The 17,819-nt window shown below is 53.8% G+C and overlaps 2 protein-coding genes across 2 annotated transcripts; one reads left to right on the forward strand and one right to left on the reverse strand.

Annotated features, from left to right (window-relative positions):
* The first annotated feature begins 1,728 nt into the window (after positions 1-1,728).
* On the forward strand, positions 1,729-3,433 carry PV07_08613 (uncharacterized protein). The gene is made up of 3 exons (XM_016395800.1): positions 1,729-2,113; positions 2,169-2,817; positions 2,864-3,433. Exons 1-3 carry the CDS (start codon positions 1,764-1,766, stop codon positions 3,221-3,223), a joined length of 1,359 nt encoding a protein of 452 aa, XP_016245656.1. The 5' UTR covers positions 1,729-1,763; the 3' UTR covers positions 3,224-3,433.
* Positions 3,434-16,792: 13,359 nt separating this feature from the next.
* Positions 16,793-17,635, reverse strand: PV07_08614 (uncharacterized protein; the record flags this gene model as incomplete). Its single annotated transcript, XM_016395801.1, has 1 exon — positions 16,793-17,635. The coding sequence occupies one exon, from the start codon at positions 17,633-17,635 to the stop codon at positions 16,793-16,795; it is 843 nt and encodes a 280-aa protein (XP_016245657.1).
* Between the last annotated feature and the right edge of the window lie 184 nt (positions 17,636-17,819).

Raw genomic sequence — 17,819 nt, forward strand, 5'->3', positions numbered from 1 at the left:
GTTTCCTACATCATCATCTTTCCAGCATTTGACAAGACAAGATCTATACATTCGCACAGGAGGGTTCGAGACAACGTTGCCTTAGAGCCGTGCTTCCTCGCCTTGTGCTGCATCACGTACCGTGGCTTTCGACGCTTGGAGAGATTCTGCAAGGCCGCGTTCTGATGGTCATTGTACTTGTTGACAGACGGCCCGATATCGCTGCCGACTAACCGACTGAAGCCCTTCGAGATTAAGCCCTATCAGATCTATAAACGGTAGGATCTATTCTGGAGAGGCTTTGGCATTACGGCGCGAATCATGTATAAATCAGGAAAAGCCTTGATCAGATAGAACAATCTATACTCGCTCGGGGACAGCTGGCTCAACAGATTCCATCGACTGTCTTTGTAAGGAGTACCATTTTCGCACTTTAGGTCCTAAGATTGTACCCTTGTAGATCATCATGTAAGTTTCTACATCCTCGAAGAGGGTCGCCTACAAAGCATAGTATGATTATCTAGTCACAGGACTCTGTAGGGGCCCAGAGATAGGTCTAAGTATAAGTGATGAGAAGGCTGAGCAGCTCAAGCTGAGGTTGAGCCGAACTCGAGCTAGGTCAAATAATACTCGAGTAAAGCGGGAGGCCACGTTGCTGAAAGGGTGCGAAGACAAGTTGGTTTGTCGCCGCTGAACACCAGCTTTCTGCTCAGCTTCGGCCTTGCAGCACTTGTTTCTCGACGTGTTGCACATCTCAAGGCCGTCTCCTCCTGACCTTTCGACGGCGTCTCGTCGGCAGCTCTGCGGTAAACCGCCGCTACCCTCTGCGACAAGGAGAAAGGGAAGTACGGACGGTCTCCCCTGAACGTATTGCCAAATACGCTCCGGCGAGAGGGTTGCGGCGAAGCGGTACGGAGATGATTAGTTCAGGTGATGGTTCGCTTTTATGGTGCAGAGCTACTCTGTCCCCTGAGATATGAAGCGGACCCAGACAGACTGGATCTGCCATCCGAGATCGGTGGCGCGGCATCTCCATCTCCATCGCATCCAACCACCGCCAGCACACAATGCTCAAAGAAACAAGTGTGCGGGTCCACCAACTTGACAATGTCTGTTGCGGGAATTGAAGCCGACATGATCATTTGTACGAACGTTTTCCTTGAGACGAGACCGGCCTGAGCCAAGAGTGGTGCAGTTGTTTGCGCAGGGCGATGCGAATTGGGTTTGCTGTCGTGGTCGTCGTTGTTGTTACGGGTGATTGGGACTAAGGGACTTGATCGGGACAAAGAATGTCGGAGTCCACGACAGGACCAAGCGATGTGGACAGGCAGACTCTCGAAGCCGCTGGTGCGAGCTGCTATCTTCGCGCGGCTACTCTAGCGGAGAGAGTGGCGGTAGGCTGCGTGTGCGGCTTCTGGGGCCGACGGCTGGTGACTCCATCCCGATCTTCGGCGCCCGCTAAAGGAGGATTCGATTCAGTCGATAAGCGAGAAGCTAGAAACGACCTGTGCAGTCCCCTTGCGGTACTCTCGAAGGTGCTGCTTGTTGGTATCCCCTTTCACAGACTCTGTCGGTGCGAGAGACACCAAGAGCAAGGCAACAGTGTAACACGTGACGGCAAACGTAACGGTCCTTTGTGCTCCACCGGAGGAACTCCCTGAATGGATTAATGGTCCGACGTAATAAACCAACCGCTTTTTATATATAGACTTGGTTCCCGTCGCCTTGCCGTCACTGACGCGACTTGGTGTTTGGCCTGAACCCTAAGTCTTGTGAATGAAAAGATGCCCGCAGTCAAGATGGTTTGTCCGCATGCTATGTCTTCGTCACCAACATACAACCACCAGGATGAACCCTTTGTGCTGCGACAAATTGGGGACCACTTGCCGCCGCAGAGCACACCTACACACGTTGAACAGTCGCACCTCCCCAAAGCCACTTCTGCTGGCGTGGCTGCGCCCTCCTCCCTCACCGAGCACAATCAAGAATTTGAATCTGCAGTGCGCCGCGTCCGAGCATCCATACCCTCATGTTTTGTCGAGCCATACTCCTGGGTACGCTTCAAATTGAGCGTGTCTGCCTACCGTCGACTCGAGAAATTCTTCTCGGACAGCAGATCTTTCAATGCCTTAGAGTGAGATTTGGAATCCAGTCCCTACAGTCACATGAAATTAACCTTAGTTTTCTAGGACATTCTATTCCTTCTATGAACAAGAATTCGCAATGGGTTGCGAAACAACTCTACATGCGGTATTCGGCCCGATGATTACGCTTGATATACTTGACCAGCTACGTGCTTCTCAACATCCATTTGTTCAAGAATTCGTCAAGGAGATTATACTTTCCGCCACTGCACCAACCAAGATATCCTTAGACAACACCGCCGAACAGGACGCCAAAAAGAATACTGAACAGGATGTCCAAAAGAATACTGAACAGGATGCCGACCAGGATGCCGGAAAGGATGTCAGAAGGAATCCCAGAAGGGATGTCAGAAAGGATGCCAGGAAGGACGCCGAACAGGATGCCGAACAGAATGCCAAACAAGTTGCAGAATCCAAGACGATCAATAAGCACCCCGACGCTTCTCTGGCCCATCTCTCTGCTCGTGCCCCTGGTATCATTATCGAGGTCGCGCACTCTCAGCGGGCGACAGACCTTCCCATACTTGCCGAAGAACTTATCAGGGGTTCTCGGGGGAAGATTCGATGTGTTGTCGGCTTTAAACTTCCATATCCAACGGGAAAACAGGCCACGGTATCAGTATGGCGAGCAAAGTTCACTCCCTCGGGTGATGGTAGGATGAAGCTGGCCGTGGAGGACCTAGTGAAAGAAGAGGTTCGTTTGATGGGTGTTTGTCGTTATAGGCTAACCCAAAATCCAGGTTTTTCGCGACAACAATGGTCTTCCAAACACACAATCATCAGGTCTCTGTCTCTCCCTTGCGTACCTGGCACCGACGAGGTCGATAGCTGAACAGATAAACGACCTACCTGAGCACGTCACGCAAATCAGGATCTCGGCGGCAAAGCTCTGCGAATATTTCAACAAGGCGCAAAATTACGAAAAAACTGTCGCGCTTGACTCCTCTGACGAAATGGAGCTGGACCTTGAACCGCCAAAACACCCTCGACATCCCTCTCCGGAGGAAGTCTCCGACGAGCGGTTGAGACAATTCGAGGAAGAGGAGGAAAGGGAAGACCTGCGACAGGAACAGGGGGATTCAGACTACATGGATGGCTAATTTCAGTGCTTGAGCATCGCTGGACGCGTTTCCATCCACTAGAGGGCAGTGATCGTTGACCAAGAGGGTGGACAAAGTTCATGAGTTGGTGGGGATCTGATATGTGGCAACCCTGTACTTGTAGTCTCCCGGAGGAGGGAGGAATATGTTCTCCATGCCCTTAGGCGCCTTGCAAAAGGTCTGAACACTGGGCTCGTGGCTATGTTCATAGGACTCAATACATTCTGTGTCATCACCTGCGCCTCAGTCAGCGTTGTCTCCCCTCCAGCAATCGTACGTGGACATAAATCCTCGACTAAAGCAGGAGCCCAGAGCGGGAGTTGCCAGAGCGGGAGTTTTACAACGAGAGCCACGAGGTTTCCGCGAAACAGACTGGCATATTGAAAAATGCACTTGTATTACATTCAGTCGTGAGATTGAACCACCGAGTCCCCGATCCAACAACCACCCCAGTTCTGAGACCGGGTTGAGCTAGAGGGACGACCAAAAAGAGAGAAAAATCCACAATACCTCCCAGACTGACACGCCGCCTTCGAGCAGGGAGCAAAGAGCACAAGAGACCGAGGGAGCAGGGGCCCACCACCGAACACAGAAGACGACCACCCCGCGGACCCCCAAGTTGCCCGCGCCCCGTGAACGGAGGGAGCGCACGCCGGCCATCATCAGAGCCGGCGAGGCCGCCGGCGATGCTCGGGCCGCATCCAGGAGTACCGCTTGTCCGTGCGGCCGACGACGCCCGGGACGTGCAGCCCGGCCCCGATGCGGCGGCACTCGACGCCCTTCTTGCGCGAGAAGGTGTAGTACAGGTTCTGCAGGGACATGACCGTGCGGCCGGCGCCGAACCGCGCCCGGAACTTGGTGCCCACGTGTCGCCAGTCCTCCCGGAGGTCCACGCGGTGGTACCAGACGAAGTACCCGTGTTCCTCCGTGTACGGGCGGCATGCCTTCCCAGCTGGCACTCCTTCGTCGTCGAACTTCTCCTCTTCCTCCTCTTTCTTCTCCTCCTCCTCTTCCGCCTCCGCCTCCTCCGGCTCTTTCGGGGTGACGATGGAAGAGATGCTCATGATCGGACTCGGGCCGGGGCTGCTGCTGCTGCCGCCGCCGCCACCACCTCCAACAACAGGGCTCTGTGATCGTCCGGCCTCGCTGGGCTGGTCAGACGTCTCTGCGTCTGGCTGCATGGCCTCGCCTGGGTGGTCAGACAGCGCTGCGTCCAGGAGCATGGCAACTGTGTGCCTGGCCCCGCTTCGCTGGTCAGATGGCTCTGTGTTCAGAAGCATGGCGACCGTGTGTCCGGCCTTGGAGTAGGCGGGGCCGGCGCCGTCACCGGAGTTCTCGCAGGCGTGATCGGGGTTGAGGAGGGACTCGAGGCGGATTCTGGAAGCCATGGTGGCCGCGGGCTACCAACGAGAAGTGACGTGCTTGGTGCTGAAACAAGGGTGTGAGACAACAACCACGTTGCCCCAAGACTTTGCTAGGGAGGCAAAACTGTGCAAGGAGGGTGCGAGATTTGACTTGGACCAGTGAAGAAGGTCAAAGAAGTCTTGATTGAGCTGGTGAGGTGACAAGGAAAGGTCTAAAGGGGAGGTATCGATCTGCCTTTATATACCCTTTTGCTTGGCGGAAGACGGTGGGTTCCCTCTCTCTATGGGGTCTCTGCACTTCAGCGTCGGAATATCCTCCCATCTTCTGGGATATGAAGAGAGAGCATGCTGCGTTCAATGCCGGGTGGAGGGGACAAAATCATGTCGGCACAAACGAGCTGGGACCAAACACCTGCCCCGCCTTTTCTGTTCGTATCCTATCATATCGACATGAGACAGTTCCTCGAAACCAGCCGACCAAAGGCATGTTAGACCCCAAGGATTGGCCATCTGGAGAGCGGCGTCGAATGGGAGTCAAAAGGTCGTGTATGTTGGCGCCCCGCCCCCCTTTTCACCCCAGATGCCGCTAATGATGCGACATGAGGTATTGGGCAGGGCAGGCGACCAGTTCGTGAGGCCCACAGCCGAATTTCCAAGACCATTCCCGGCACACTTCTGGCAGTCCCTCTCTGGAGATTTCCGAATTGCAGCCCCTGTGATCCGCGCGTGTTGTAACTCGGTCAGCGTTCCATTTGGCCTGGTGAAGCTTTGACCCCAAGCCTTTCCCTCATGACCGCGTGCTTTTCGGGGATATTCTTAACCCAAAGCAACGCACGAGGCTATTCCAACGGCCCAAGCTCAACATCTGCCAAAAAAGGGCCTGTCTGCTGGAACAATTTGGCCTCAGTGGGAGGCGGAGAGCGCGAGGGCGAGAGAGCGAAAGATGGGGCCAGGGCAGGTGCACGGCTTTGCAGCATGCAAAACTCGTATCAATGGACTCGCGCTAATGCACGCAAGAAATCACATCACCAACCACCTCTCCAATGGCTCTTGGACGTTCTCAGCCCGATATCGTGCATGGGGCAGCCGATTCAGGACAGACGCAGCTCAACTCCCAGAGCCCAGTTGAGGATGATCAGGAAGCAAGGGGTTGTTCAGCACCCCGCAAAAACGGCGCAAAGGGGCTCCTCTAAGCGAAAGGCGAGGGAGCACAAGAGGCCGCAAATGGCATGGACCCGATCTTGGTCGAACTTGGAAACCCCGCACGCTTTGGACTGGATCGAACTTTGGCCACTGATCGGCAGTTGCGAGGGCTGAGACCGAGATGCAGGGCGTCAATCTGGAACGGCTTCTGACAGGTGAACCGTGTTTGCTCTCAATGCAAGGACCCCTTTGCCTTGCCACACACTGGTCCCAGTGATCCGCTCATTCTGTGCTAAAAGTTGAGTGTGCAAAGCTCACAATACCGGAACAGACGGAGCACTCCACAGACACGGGCTGCGAAGACTGACCAGAGTCGAACAAATGCCCGGGACGATGTGACTGGAGAGTTGGCGGGTGCTGTACGTAAAAAGCTTGGTGGCCTTCTGGCATCTTAGGATCCGCATCTCCCTGTGGATTCGGGCGCAAGCGCAGCCAGCCTAAGCATCGAACTCTCTGGCTCCACGATCTTTCTTTGCTGCCTCGTATTGCTTCTCTCTCAACATTGCTGCAGTCTTGCCTGAAGAGAGAAAGGAAGATGTCGATCTCGTTACGAAGGAGTTATCTGTTGCTCCTTCTGGGTCGCAGAACCGGATGGCGTTTGCTCCCCCCCCCCGCCCCCCCTCTGCTGACTCTGGAAACCAGTTTGACTCGACAATTCCTCCCTCCGCCAACCATGACATCCTCCAGACTTTTCTGGGGCGAAACAGAAGAGGGGCCCTGTCTAGGTTGGGCTCAGATTTGACCACCCACCAGGGGAACCAAAGCGATCAACCTCGAGCCCCTGCCCAACTTGGTGGAAACGCCAGCTGTGCAGCGACATTCCTCATGGCCTGCTCGTTAACAGCTTCGATGAAAGGATGCCCGAGGTGCCATCTCCCTGTCAACTCGAACCGTGTCGACGAGTTGACGGTCGAGGTTGAAACATAATTCACATGTGCCGAACTGCCCAAGCCAGCACTGGCCCCCAGAGTCCCATCACCAAACTGTAGTCCGGACAATAGGCGCTACTGCACAAACTAACGGTCTCCACCGAGAATTCCTGATCTACACCGGGGTTTGATTTTGGAGGTTCGAGGGCTGAAAAAGCTGTTTTGGAGCTTAAACGATGTGCTGATGAGAGGCGATTGGTCTCCTGGATCGGGAACAACCTTTGTGATCATCATGTCAGTAGCTAGACCTCTTGTCTGGAGAGCAGCTGCTTTTGTGGGTGGGCAATTGACAGTTCGCTTGCGAGAGCCCTTGAATGGGCGAAGAAGATGTGCTACGTTCACGGGCAACATTTGGGTGATTCGTGACAATGGGCATTCGGGACGGGGGCCATCTCGACGCTGGTAATGAGGCTGTCTTGCGGGTGACTGCGTTGGATGCTGGCCACATGCTCCCGGTCGGGAGGGTTCTTGAGCAGATCAACAAATCAATCACGGTTGTAGGTGCTTTCGAGTCCCGCAACACCCACCTCCGGCCGATCGTATAGGAAATGCCTTGAGTTGGGGTGTGGTTGTGTAGGGAGGGATTGTAAAATCTTCTGTAGCGTGTCGGGGACGCACGGAGCATGGGATTTCGTAGCTTGATCCCCGGTCGCCTATTATTATCGTATTATCGAAGCTCACCATCTCCACAGACAGCGCCCCAGAGAATTGGCCTCCCCTGGGATGACGCCCCCCCCCCCCCAGGCGCTCGTCGGGGCCCCCTTATTCGGGCTCCAGGCACCGAACTTGTAGGTAAGGCCCAGGGCGAACTGGCTAGGTGATGCTCCGCTGCGGTCAGCCCCCATACTGAGTGTTCTTGCACCTGGAGGGGCCAGGCCACTGCTTCAACTCGCTGAGAGCAACACACATATTTCCCTCACGCCAAATTAGGTGCCCTCTTTTTGCACATGCTCATGGCCATCTCCCTTCATGCCAACCTCGGCTTTTGGGTAGCAGCTGCACACAACTCACAGAGTTACTGTGGAATAGTTCCTCTCGAGGAACATGTGTCCGGGTGGCCAAAAAGTGGTTGTTGCGTCTGTGTCTGTGCAAGTGTCAAACACCCTCCAATTCTACGACCAAAACGGGTCTGGGATAGATGTAATTCAGGTACAAGGTAAAAGAAGACACGCTCGACCAGCTCCCGACATTCACATGGGATTCTCGCGCGAGTGCACCGTGATGCAGGCGGAAGTACTCGAGGTATCCATCGACGAGAGAATTGAAGTGGTATGCTGAGTCATTGGGAATTCAATTCACAGCCCCGATTGGTCAAGGTATGACGGCCTCCCATCAACAGAGAGCCTTGGTATCGGTGGACTTTCCATTTTTGTTATTCAGCCTCGTCGACGATGGCAACCAGCCTTGCCCAGCCTTTTGCCAGTGCAAGTGTCAGCCTCATCGGAGACATGGGGTTTTCACGCACAACTCAACTCGGCATCATCATCTTTTGCCGAACCATGAATCACCAGTGTCTGGGCACATGGAGGCGAACAGTATGGTAATTTTTTACCACTCTGACTCGTGGTACTCGCTCCGTGAAGTGTCTCGGTGTTGATGAAAGCTCCAGGTGTGAATCTCGCCGTCTCATCAAGAGGGGCTTCTGCTTTTACCTCAGTGGAACCGCCCAAGGGATTGACTCTACTCTACTTTCCCCAGCAAATCGGGTTTATCGACGGTGACTACTTCCAAAAGCCCTCCAGAAGCAGCATGAGCTGGAGAGAGAGTCACGGCACCTTTGAATTTCGGACAGACACGTTGTGCTTGGTTGCTGCATGTGCGAGAAATCAGAATGGCCCGCCATCTGGCTGTCATCCATCAATAATACTGGGGGTTATTGCGGCTTGGGCATCAGTTCGACTCGGGTAAATCGAAACGCCTCAGCTCCCTTTGCTCGACGTATCCACCTCCAATCTCCCATAGAGTGGCCGGTGATGGCCTCTCCTGTTCGTTACGATAAGCCCGTGCAGAGCATCCTGAAGTCACAGACAGGCAGCACTACGGGCAGAAGGACAATCCAAGCCATCAAACGTCATGACTGATGGTCTGTGAGCTAAAACCCCCTTCCAAACACGCCTTTTTCCGGCCAAGCCCGCCATGTTTTGGGCTACAAACTCTCGCCGTTGAGTTTATTGCAAACTCAAACATGGACTTCATGCCCGGAGGTTTGATCTCCTGCTTTTCCCACGGACGGAACATGCGTGTCTGTTGCTCCAGCGCTGCCGAACACGGACTGTGCTGACATGTGCCAGATCCTGATCCGCGGACATGATACCCAAAGCGACCACTATGCCACCTCACACGTTCCCATCCACGGTATGACCGGTCATGGCAAGGCTGCAAACTTCCCTTCGGGCGCCCTTTCTCAACAGGCTCGGTCCACGCGAAATTGCTTGAAGGACACGTGCATTGCTGAGGGAGACCTGAAAGTTCTGCAGATCAACGGACGCGAAGAGTCTTGTCCAGCCCCAAGTTGGTTTCCATTCTCCTCTGGTCCTCGCTGTGAATGGTCGCCGTTCAGGTTCAATCCGGCTCCTTCCTTGGACCGTCACATGGTATCTTCTCAGGAAATCATGATGAAGCACAACATGGTCTGTGCGGTCTACAATTTGCTGGGTGAAGGATACTTACAGCGTATTGGAGTCGTCTACCATCTTGTTGCACAATGCCTTTACGCATGCTGAGTCGGCCACAAGCAGCATCGTCGATTGAAGACCGATCGTGTTGTTGCGGAGCTTGGAGAGGGAGAGAGAGGGAGGGGGGGGGGAAGGGGGGTTATCATACTCGGTGAAAGACCCCATTCAGGAATGGGCACTGGATGATGGATTCTGGATATGCCCCCCAAATGGAGAGCAAATAACTCTAGCTTCTCCCAGCTGCTGTTTCTCATGATGGCCAAGTCGCCGGAGGAAATCTGGCAAAGTCCACCAGCTCGAATCCATTGACCGAGACGAGAACCGAGCTGGCGCCCGGCTTTTGAGGTTGTTGATATCTGCCGACACAGGAATGGATAGGCGAATCTGCCCCTTGGCGCCCTAAATCCTGCAGCTTCCCCAAGACAGTAAAATAGGCCAAATGGCGTCGGGAGAAAAGGGTGGTCGACTCCTCTGATATCTTAGCTCGGCCGCATCGATATCATGCGGGGCTTTCTGGCGGTTGTCTGATAAAGGTGTGATATATAGCACGACTCGCACCTCCGTGATCGACGGACGATGACCACGTCTACACACCTTTGCCTGGTTCTCTGCTTGGCCCCTACAAGGGAAAAAGAACCATTGTCCCGCGTCGACACACAGTTTGCAGGTGAGTAAACCGACCGCCCCTGGCAATCCTATGGTGTGATTGAGAATCCCGTTGAGTCCCGATAAGCGCCTAATTAAAGATCCCAGCCGCGGGACAAAAAGGAGAGCAACATGTGCGAGCAACTCTGCCGCCAGTACCGCCTGTGCAACCACCGGTACACGTACGACTACATCAAATGCAAACTCGCGCTCGCCCGGCCCTGGAAGGCCGTCTGCGTGCCCCCGAGCGGCTACATGCGCGATCTCCCGCGCGCCCTGGACGTGCAGGATCTAGATCTGCCGGGCCTGTGCCCGTACTGTGCTGGCAGGTCTCCTCGAAGCTCCCAGGCGTCCCAGTAGTCTGGCCGTGAGGGTCCCCGGGTATGGCATTAACAACAAGCACAAGAATCAGTGGGTACTGTCCCCTAAAAGGAAAAGAAAGTACGGACTTGAGGCTGAGGGTTGCACAACAGACTAGAAAGCGATGGCGCCCGCAATCTCGGGACCCGAGCAGGAAGGTGGAAGTGGTAATGTCCCAGAGGCTGTGGGTTGTAATAAATGATGCATTTGAGGCGCAGAACAGAGCACCACGGTCCCGTCCTCGTCTAATCGTCTCCATAGCTGTACATGTCTGTTGGACTTTAGTCCATTTGAACATTTATGGCTCGTATGGCCCTTCTCCTATCTCGTCTCCTGGCGACACTCCCTTGTGCTGCGACTGTGTTTCAGAGCCTCAGGATCCCCCCCTGCGCGGGCCAGCTTGGTAAGCGCATCGATCGTGCTTCCTGTCCAAAATGGCACGAGGGTCGCGGAAAATCAGGCTTTGTCAACGGCCAGAGCAGTAGAGAATCGCACCCACTGTTCTGTGGCAGCCTTGCTGACGTTTGGTCACGTGGAATACGCATCCAGCACTGCCATCAACGATTGTGCATCGTGAGCAGCTGTTCTGTCCAGTATCAAACTCCGGGCAAAGCCATGCGCCGTCGGTGAGCAGTCGGCGCGCCCTGGATGAGGTCGAGACACCTCTCGCACAAAACCATGATTGAAATGGTGGTAGTTGTCAACGGGTACGGCACAATATCCCGTTGAAGGGCCTTTGAGAGCTCTGCCGAGGATGCTTCTGGTGAGCGAGAATGTTGTATCTGTGGTTCCCTTGCCGTGCCTCAGACACTCGATTGCTTTGAGGAAAGCCAGACTGCTGCAACCCGGCCATGCTGTGGTGCCAAACACTGTCATACCTCTCTGCTGGTCGCTCCCATGCAAGTCTCTCCTTGTAAGTGAGCGACTTCTCGGTCAACCAACCCCGATGCCGATTTGACGAAACTGGTCTGACGTCCGCAGATGGGGAGCACTCAACGCTTCGAGGAAGGCGACCCCACAAGCCCAGATGGAGATCCAAAGTGTTCCTGCAACGACTGTCTCGGGATTTCGAAGAGGACATTGTCCAACAAAGGAGGGGACTCCTTTCATTTAGTATATCGTGCCTGTTCGAGGTTCCGTCAAGACTCACGATACAGGCATGGCAAGTATAGCCCACATCTCCTGACTATACCATCAGAAGATCGCGGACGCCAGTGCCGTGTAGCATAGGCATTCTGCCCTCTGCAACTATCACGGCTGATGCTGTCGAAGCAACGTCAACTTCTGGAGAACAGCGCAACAACGTGCCGCCTCAGCAGCCGCTGTTCAACCATATTCCATCAGCACCGCATATAGCACTATGTGACGGGCTGTAGGGTGCTGACATCGGTATGAGTCCCGACTGTGTCCTCGCCTGCTGTATATGGGGGTGGCACTGATCCGTCCCGACGCTGTATCGGTTCTCCTGCTCCAGGGGTGGCTACTCCGAAGGACCCTACCAAACGTAGCAAGCTGCCTTACATTGCCCGAAGTCTGTCATCCCGTTCGTTCAGACGCTGATCTCCCTCCTGTAAGTCATGCTGTAGGCTGTCCACCTAGAGCTTGTAGAGCTCGGCTTGTTCGGCTAGCCCGTTGTAGCCGTTCGTCTGAGCGTTCTCAGTGCTTGGTGCCCATGTAAACTGGTGATGATCCAGTACGTGAGGTTGTGTGGCACCTCTGCCTGGGATGCTGGTTTATTTACCGCTTGCGGGTTGCTCCAAGCATGTCCACGGCTGGCCGAACATCGATCTGTTTGCTGTGTAGAGGTCTTCCACTTCCCGTCCCTGCACGCTGTAAAGGCGGCGATTGCCTCTTACATCTTGGAGTGTAAACCAAGGATAGGTTCCATTGCTGTGTTCGTTTAACCTTCTGGCATAACGTATTGAAGACATATCGGTGAAGGTCATGTTCTGAGCAGCGAGTATTCGCCTCCGTCGCTCTGCTGTTCCACAGAGTCTTTGTTTCTAACTTCGACCAAGGTATCTCTATTTCAATGTCCGATTCCAGGTAGCAGTACATCCCAGCATGTCAGAGCGACGAGACATTGACGCTCTTTGAATCCATTGTACTGGGACGAGCTTTGCTAGCGGTGTTTCTGCATCTCATGCTCAAGGAGTGGACGGAATATGCAACACGGGGCTTTTGCATATCGGAGGGCGGTTTCTGTCCGGTATTTGAGACATTCGGATATGGGACAGAGCTGCTGATCTCCACTCTGTAGGTGCCATCGAGTCTGAATAGGTGCACGTCGCGCTCTCGTCACCTTATGTTGATAGGGGGAAGGCCACGTAGCCAAAGAATCCTTCGTGACAGCGTTTCCCAGGTGGCTGCCATCCTTGTCTTGGTCAGTGAATGCCGCTTGGCTTGAGACTGGGTTGGCATGGCTTCTGCCTCAACTGCTCTCTGCTTCTGTGCTAATTGTTGGTTCAATCTGTCAAAAACATTTGTCCGCGGTACATTGGCGGCCATCTCGTCCCGGGCAGGGTGTAGCTCGTCGGCCGATGTTCCTCTTGATGCCTCCGCAGTCGCCGTGATCGATGTCAATGCCGGCTTCGAGGAGGGTTTTCGGAATCTCGAACTTCGACGTACTGGTTATAGGGCGGGTTCTCCTTAACGAGCCTCACTCGACTCAGAGTTCACTGTCGGTCTGGTGTTGAGACAATCCGTCCATATAAGCGGCAAAATCTTCGGGTGATCCTGTAAGTGTATGGTACTTGCTAACCCCTGGTAGGTATCTCTGGCTTTGCCACGGGTCTGAGAGGAGCCGACCGAATGCTCGAGTATTTGTTCTGATGTTCCCTTGATGTATTCTTTTGGAGAATGCGACACTCTGCACCATTAGCGGCGCTCGCCGTTTATAGACCTCGTCGGTGTCGGTCCTCCTGCGCGTCTAGATCTTTGCCAACGTGGCTGCTTGTGCAAATCCTCATCGCATCCCTTCCCGAGGACGGGCAGGAGTGAACCTCCCACAGCCTTGGTGATGAGCCTTCAGAGGGGTGAAAGAGAGTGGTCGGCTTGGGCATGAGGTCCTCGGTGCAGCTCCACCAACACTCGTGGGCCATAATAGATTGGGCTTCGGGCAGCTGCCACGAGGGAGACTCCGCATCTGAAGCTGTCTGCCTGGGAAGGGGGTAGGCTTTGGGGCCATCCTGGCATTGACACACATCAGGGCTACCACTGTATTGCCTGACCAGGTCGGGAAGACAAGATCGATAGACCTATCCTCTCTTTGTCCAGGGCCTTGATGCCTGCCGTGAGGAAGATGCATCGGTAGGAAAAGATTGGCTGCTCCTCTGGTTTGAACTTCGCTTTCTCTGATTTTGTCAGATGGGGAATTCTCGCTCTCTGCATTCCGATGTGTTGCGCATGCATCGGATGGAGCGCCTCTTCTCCGCCAGTCGGCGCCGTTCCTTGCAGTCCTTGATTTCGTATTGACGGATCAACACATGGAGAGGTTGACCGAAGATGCTCTCATACTTCCTCAACTCACGGATCCAGATGTCCAAGGCAGGGCTGCGAAGGTGTTGTAATAGGGTGGTAGTAGCAAATGCGCGGAAGAACGAAAGACTTTGAGCGAAGAGAGGGAAAGTAGCCGACGGGCGAGCATTATTGAGCACGGAGCTGGAAAGACTTGCTGTAGTTTGGGCCTTGAAAAGGATTCCGCGTTGCTTCGGCCAGAGCTAATTCCAGACCACGGTGCAGTCAAGACTTGTTTGTGAAGCAAGGCTTGGGAAAGCGGTCAAGCCGGTTGGGTAACTGGTCCTGAGTGCTATACTCCTATTATCCCGGCCCAAAGATGTGATATCAGGCGGGCGCCCTGCATGGGAATGCTGACGGCCTACCGTGGATGCAGGACGAGGAAGCAGTCGGTACTCAGTCGGGTGCGGCTGTTACCTTGGACTTCAGATGGCAAACAGGTACATAGTCGAGCGCTGGAACGGCACAGGTACGGGCCTCTTCGCAAACATGGTAAATCATCGCATCCCTTTCGAGTATAGGCACATGATAACAAAACCTATGGACATTAGCTTCTGCCAGATATGGCTCTCCACAACGTAGAATCTTTGTGCCAAACGCCAATCATACACAGCTTGTCAGATCATCGACAGCTTCACTGAGTATCAGTATGAGTTCGCTGACTCTGTCCATCGTCCATGGCCGCTCTTCAGTGCATCACACCACTGAAACTTTGCTTGAGAAGTGTTGATCGGTACGAGAACGTATCAGAAACCACCAGCAGGCGTGCATTGGTGAACGTCACATTATCTCCTGTCGCAAGGCTGACATTTCCCGTGTTGATACAATGCTCAGTGGAGAGAAGCTCGTCAGTACGATGAAAGGAGTGCGACGGTGCTGGCTAGGTCGACGTCGGTATCTTCCACGGCTTCGACACCTATGAAGTAGAGGGTAGCCGTCGTTTTCGGTGACACTTCTGCAAGATGTTTGCGATATCTTTCTCTAGATGGCCCCGGCGGTGTTTGTCGAGGATACTTGGGGCTTGTTGCAATTGGAGAAAGTGTCAAGGGGATTCACAAGAGCAATAACAGAGCGTGAAAGAGTCCAGGGCAAAGTAGATCTGATACGACCCTCTGGTTGGAGTATCTATAATGGCCTGTAGCGCGGCGATGTCGCTGTCATAGAAACTCTTTGCATGTGTTATCCTCTGAGCCTGTGCTTGTTCCCTCGGTGGACTTTGAGAGTATCTGGGCAGGAGGCGGCCGCTACTTGTCGAGTCACCGTCGGTTTGAGCCTAAACTCTTGTGGTACTGAATAGTATGGTGTTGATCCCATTTGCCTTCTTCATTCGAGGGGTCTGCCGAAGTCTGCGGGGGAGGTGACCGCTCTCCCAAGGATGTAGATCTGGTTGTGATTGACCTCATCGAGGTAGTGTCCTGGACTCCAGCGGGCGAGTGTCACAATATTCCAGACTCTTTAGACTCAGACTGCCGTGATTCTGACTCCCGCACACCTGGCCCAGCGTTCTTGGCTCTTCCCAATGCAGCCCGTTGTGATTCTGGCCCCGCCCCCAGTCCCACGGTGTACCGGGCTCTACCGCAAATCTTGGGCCATTGCTGGGTCAGATTACAGTCGTTCCCGAAACCGCCCTCCCCTTCCTACAAACACTGCGACTTTCTCAGGTAAAAAACTAATAAATAAGTGGGACGGTTCTAGCCAGATATGTTTCAGTCCTCTCTAACACATCACCCAATGATCAATGGCGCTAACGCCCTCCTTTTTACGAGGTTGGTAAGGCAGGTTGTAAAGACTTGACTGTAAGGGAAGCTGATAGATAGGCAGGTCAATAGAAGCAATAACACCTAGTATTGGTAGCTCTAGCCCTATATACAGAGACTCAAAGCCTTGAAGAGGGTTTGAGTAGGGTGCGCTCCTCCTGCGCTTCTTATCTGTGGCAGCCCTGCTGACTCCTCCGTTGGTCCGGGTTGGCCTGTTTGCTGTGTTTGGGGAGGGATCCCTAACATTGACGCAGTAATGCGTTTCGATCGGAATACTGAAAGATTGATCCTGCATAAATCTAAGAGTGTGACGGGTTGAACCCTGAAGGAGGCTCGGTTCAGGAGGACCAGCGCCAAGCCCCATTCTAATTGGTCAGATTTGCCTGTACATTGTGCAGGCAAATCCCTGCCCTCTGATTGGTTAGCCGTACGACGGCCACGCAAGGGGCGCACAGCTGGGTAAAGAGTGCAGACTAGAAGGACCTTGACAACTGGAACACTGTATGCAAGGGACGGATGGCGTACGCAGGAATAAGGAGACAAGGGAGGGGGGGCAAGACAAAGGGCACCCCTTGCAGAAGGGCGTACGATATAAAGAGAGAGAGGGAGAGCGTTCTTCCTTCTTTCCTTCTCTCCTCAGATTTGTCCTCCTTGTTACTAGGTTGGCTAGCTAGTTACAGAACTCTTTCCAAACCCTCACAAAGAGTATTGCCACATTCCTGCGATCCAGAGCCTAAGAAGATGATTTTACTGTCACCTTTGTGGCCGATTGGATATGGTCTAATAGTACCGCTCTCATACGCTCGCAATTGTCCAATGCTATTGTTGCTAGGATTTTGACCTTCCGTGTGCATTTTCCTCGGAAATCTATGGCTGCTCACCATAAGGAAGACGATGCTGGAATGTCTGGAGGACTTATCAGGGTAACCTCTGCTATGTTACACTCCACCGCGCCACCCATTACTGTAACCCTGGTCAGACAGGCGGCTTCACAGCAGCTGATCTTAGGCTACTCTATTGGTAAGGAAGCTTCTAGAATCTAGCTCGAGGGATATATAATCAAGCAGTTCCCCAGACCTCTTCAATACGAAGGGAGTAAAAAAAAATAAAGATTATGCCATTAAAGACCATTAAGCTGGATAAAGCTAACTTGGCCGGAATTCAGCCCAATAGCAATCGTATTGCCGTAGAATGCCGAACAATCACTTCGATACTCATGTGGAAGCCAGAGAAGATTATGTTCACCTCGTCGAATCCACTCATTTTTGATTACAATAGTTTCGTTGGTTGAAGATTCGATGGCCTGGCTAGGAAGTAGTCGATCATCGATAAATAGAGTTCCTCGATTAGTGAGTAAAGTCTTATTGTCGATCGTAAATCTGATGGTTGCAACGGGCGGCATATCCTCGAATTTCTGCACCTCTTGACCCGTACGCGCGTTCCATAGCCTGACCGTCTCATCGTGTGATGCAGAGGCTAGTAGTGAGCCGTCGGGTGAGAAGGCCACCGCGTTTACCCAGCTAGTGTGTCCCTCTAGCTTCTGCACCTCTTGACCCGTACGCGCGTTCCATAGCCTAACCGTCTTATCGCGTGATGTAGAGGCCAGTAGTGAGCCGTCGGGTGAGAAGGCCACCGCGTTCACTGAGTGAGTGTGTCCCTCTAGCTTCTGCACCTCTTGACCCGTACGCGGGTTCCATAGCCTGACCGTCTCATCGCGTGATGCAGAGGCTAGTAGTGAGCCGTCGGGTGAGAAGGCCACCGCGTTCACCCAGTCAGTATGTCCCTCTAGCTTCTGTACCTCTTGACCCGTACGCAGGTTCCATAGCCTGACCGTCTCATCGTATGATGCAGAGGCTAGTAGTGAGCCGTCGGGCGAGAAGGCCACTGCGTTCACTGAGTCAGTGTGTCCCTCTAGCTTCTGTACCTCTTGACCCGTACGCGCGTTCCATAGCCTAACCGTCATATCGTGTGATGCAGAGGCTAGTAGTGAGCCGTCGGGTGAGAAGGCCACCGCGTTCACTGAGTCAGTGTGTCCCTCTAGCTTCTGCACCTCTTGACCTGTACGCGGGTTCCATAGCCTGACCGTCTTATCGCGTGATGTAGAGGCCAGTAGTGAGCCGTTAGGTGAGAAGGCCACCGCGTTCACT

This window comes from Cladophialophora immunda (genome assembly GCF_000835495.1).
Source record: "Cladophialophora immunda strain CBS 83496 unplaced genomic scaffold supercont1.5, whole genome shotgun sequence".
Classification (NCBI taxonomy): domain Eukaryota; kingdom Fungi; phylum Ascomycota; class Eurotiomycetes; order Chaetothyriales; family Herpotrichiellaceae; genus Cladophialophora; species Cladophialophora immunda.

What these genes read in the sequence shown, in the direction of transcription:
- PV07_08613 (XM_016395800.1), top strand. Translation starts at nt 1,764, where the DNA reads ATGCCCGCAGTCAAGATGGTTTGTCCGCATGCTATGTCTTCGTCACCA. An exon ending in AGATCTTTCAATGCCTTAGA is followed by an intron (nt 2,114 to 2,168) that starts GTGAGATTTGGA and finishes TTAGTTTTCTAG; the next exon opens with GACATTCTATTCCTTCTATG. An exon ending in AGGACCTAGTGAAAGAAGAG is followed by an intron (nt 2,818 to 2,863) that starts GTTCGTTTGATG and finishes CCCAAAATCCAG; the next exon opens with GTTTTTCGCGACAACAATGG.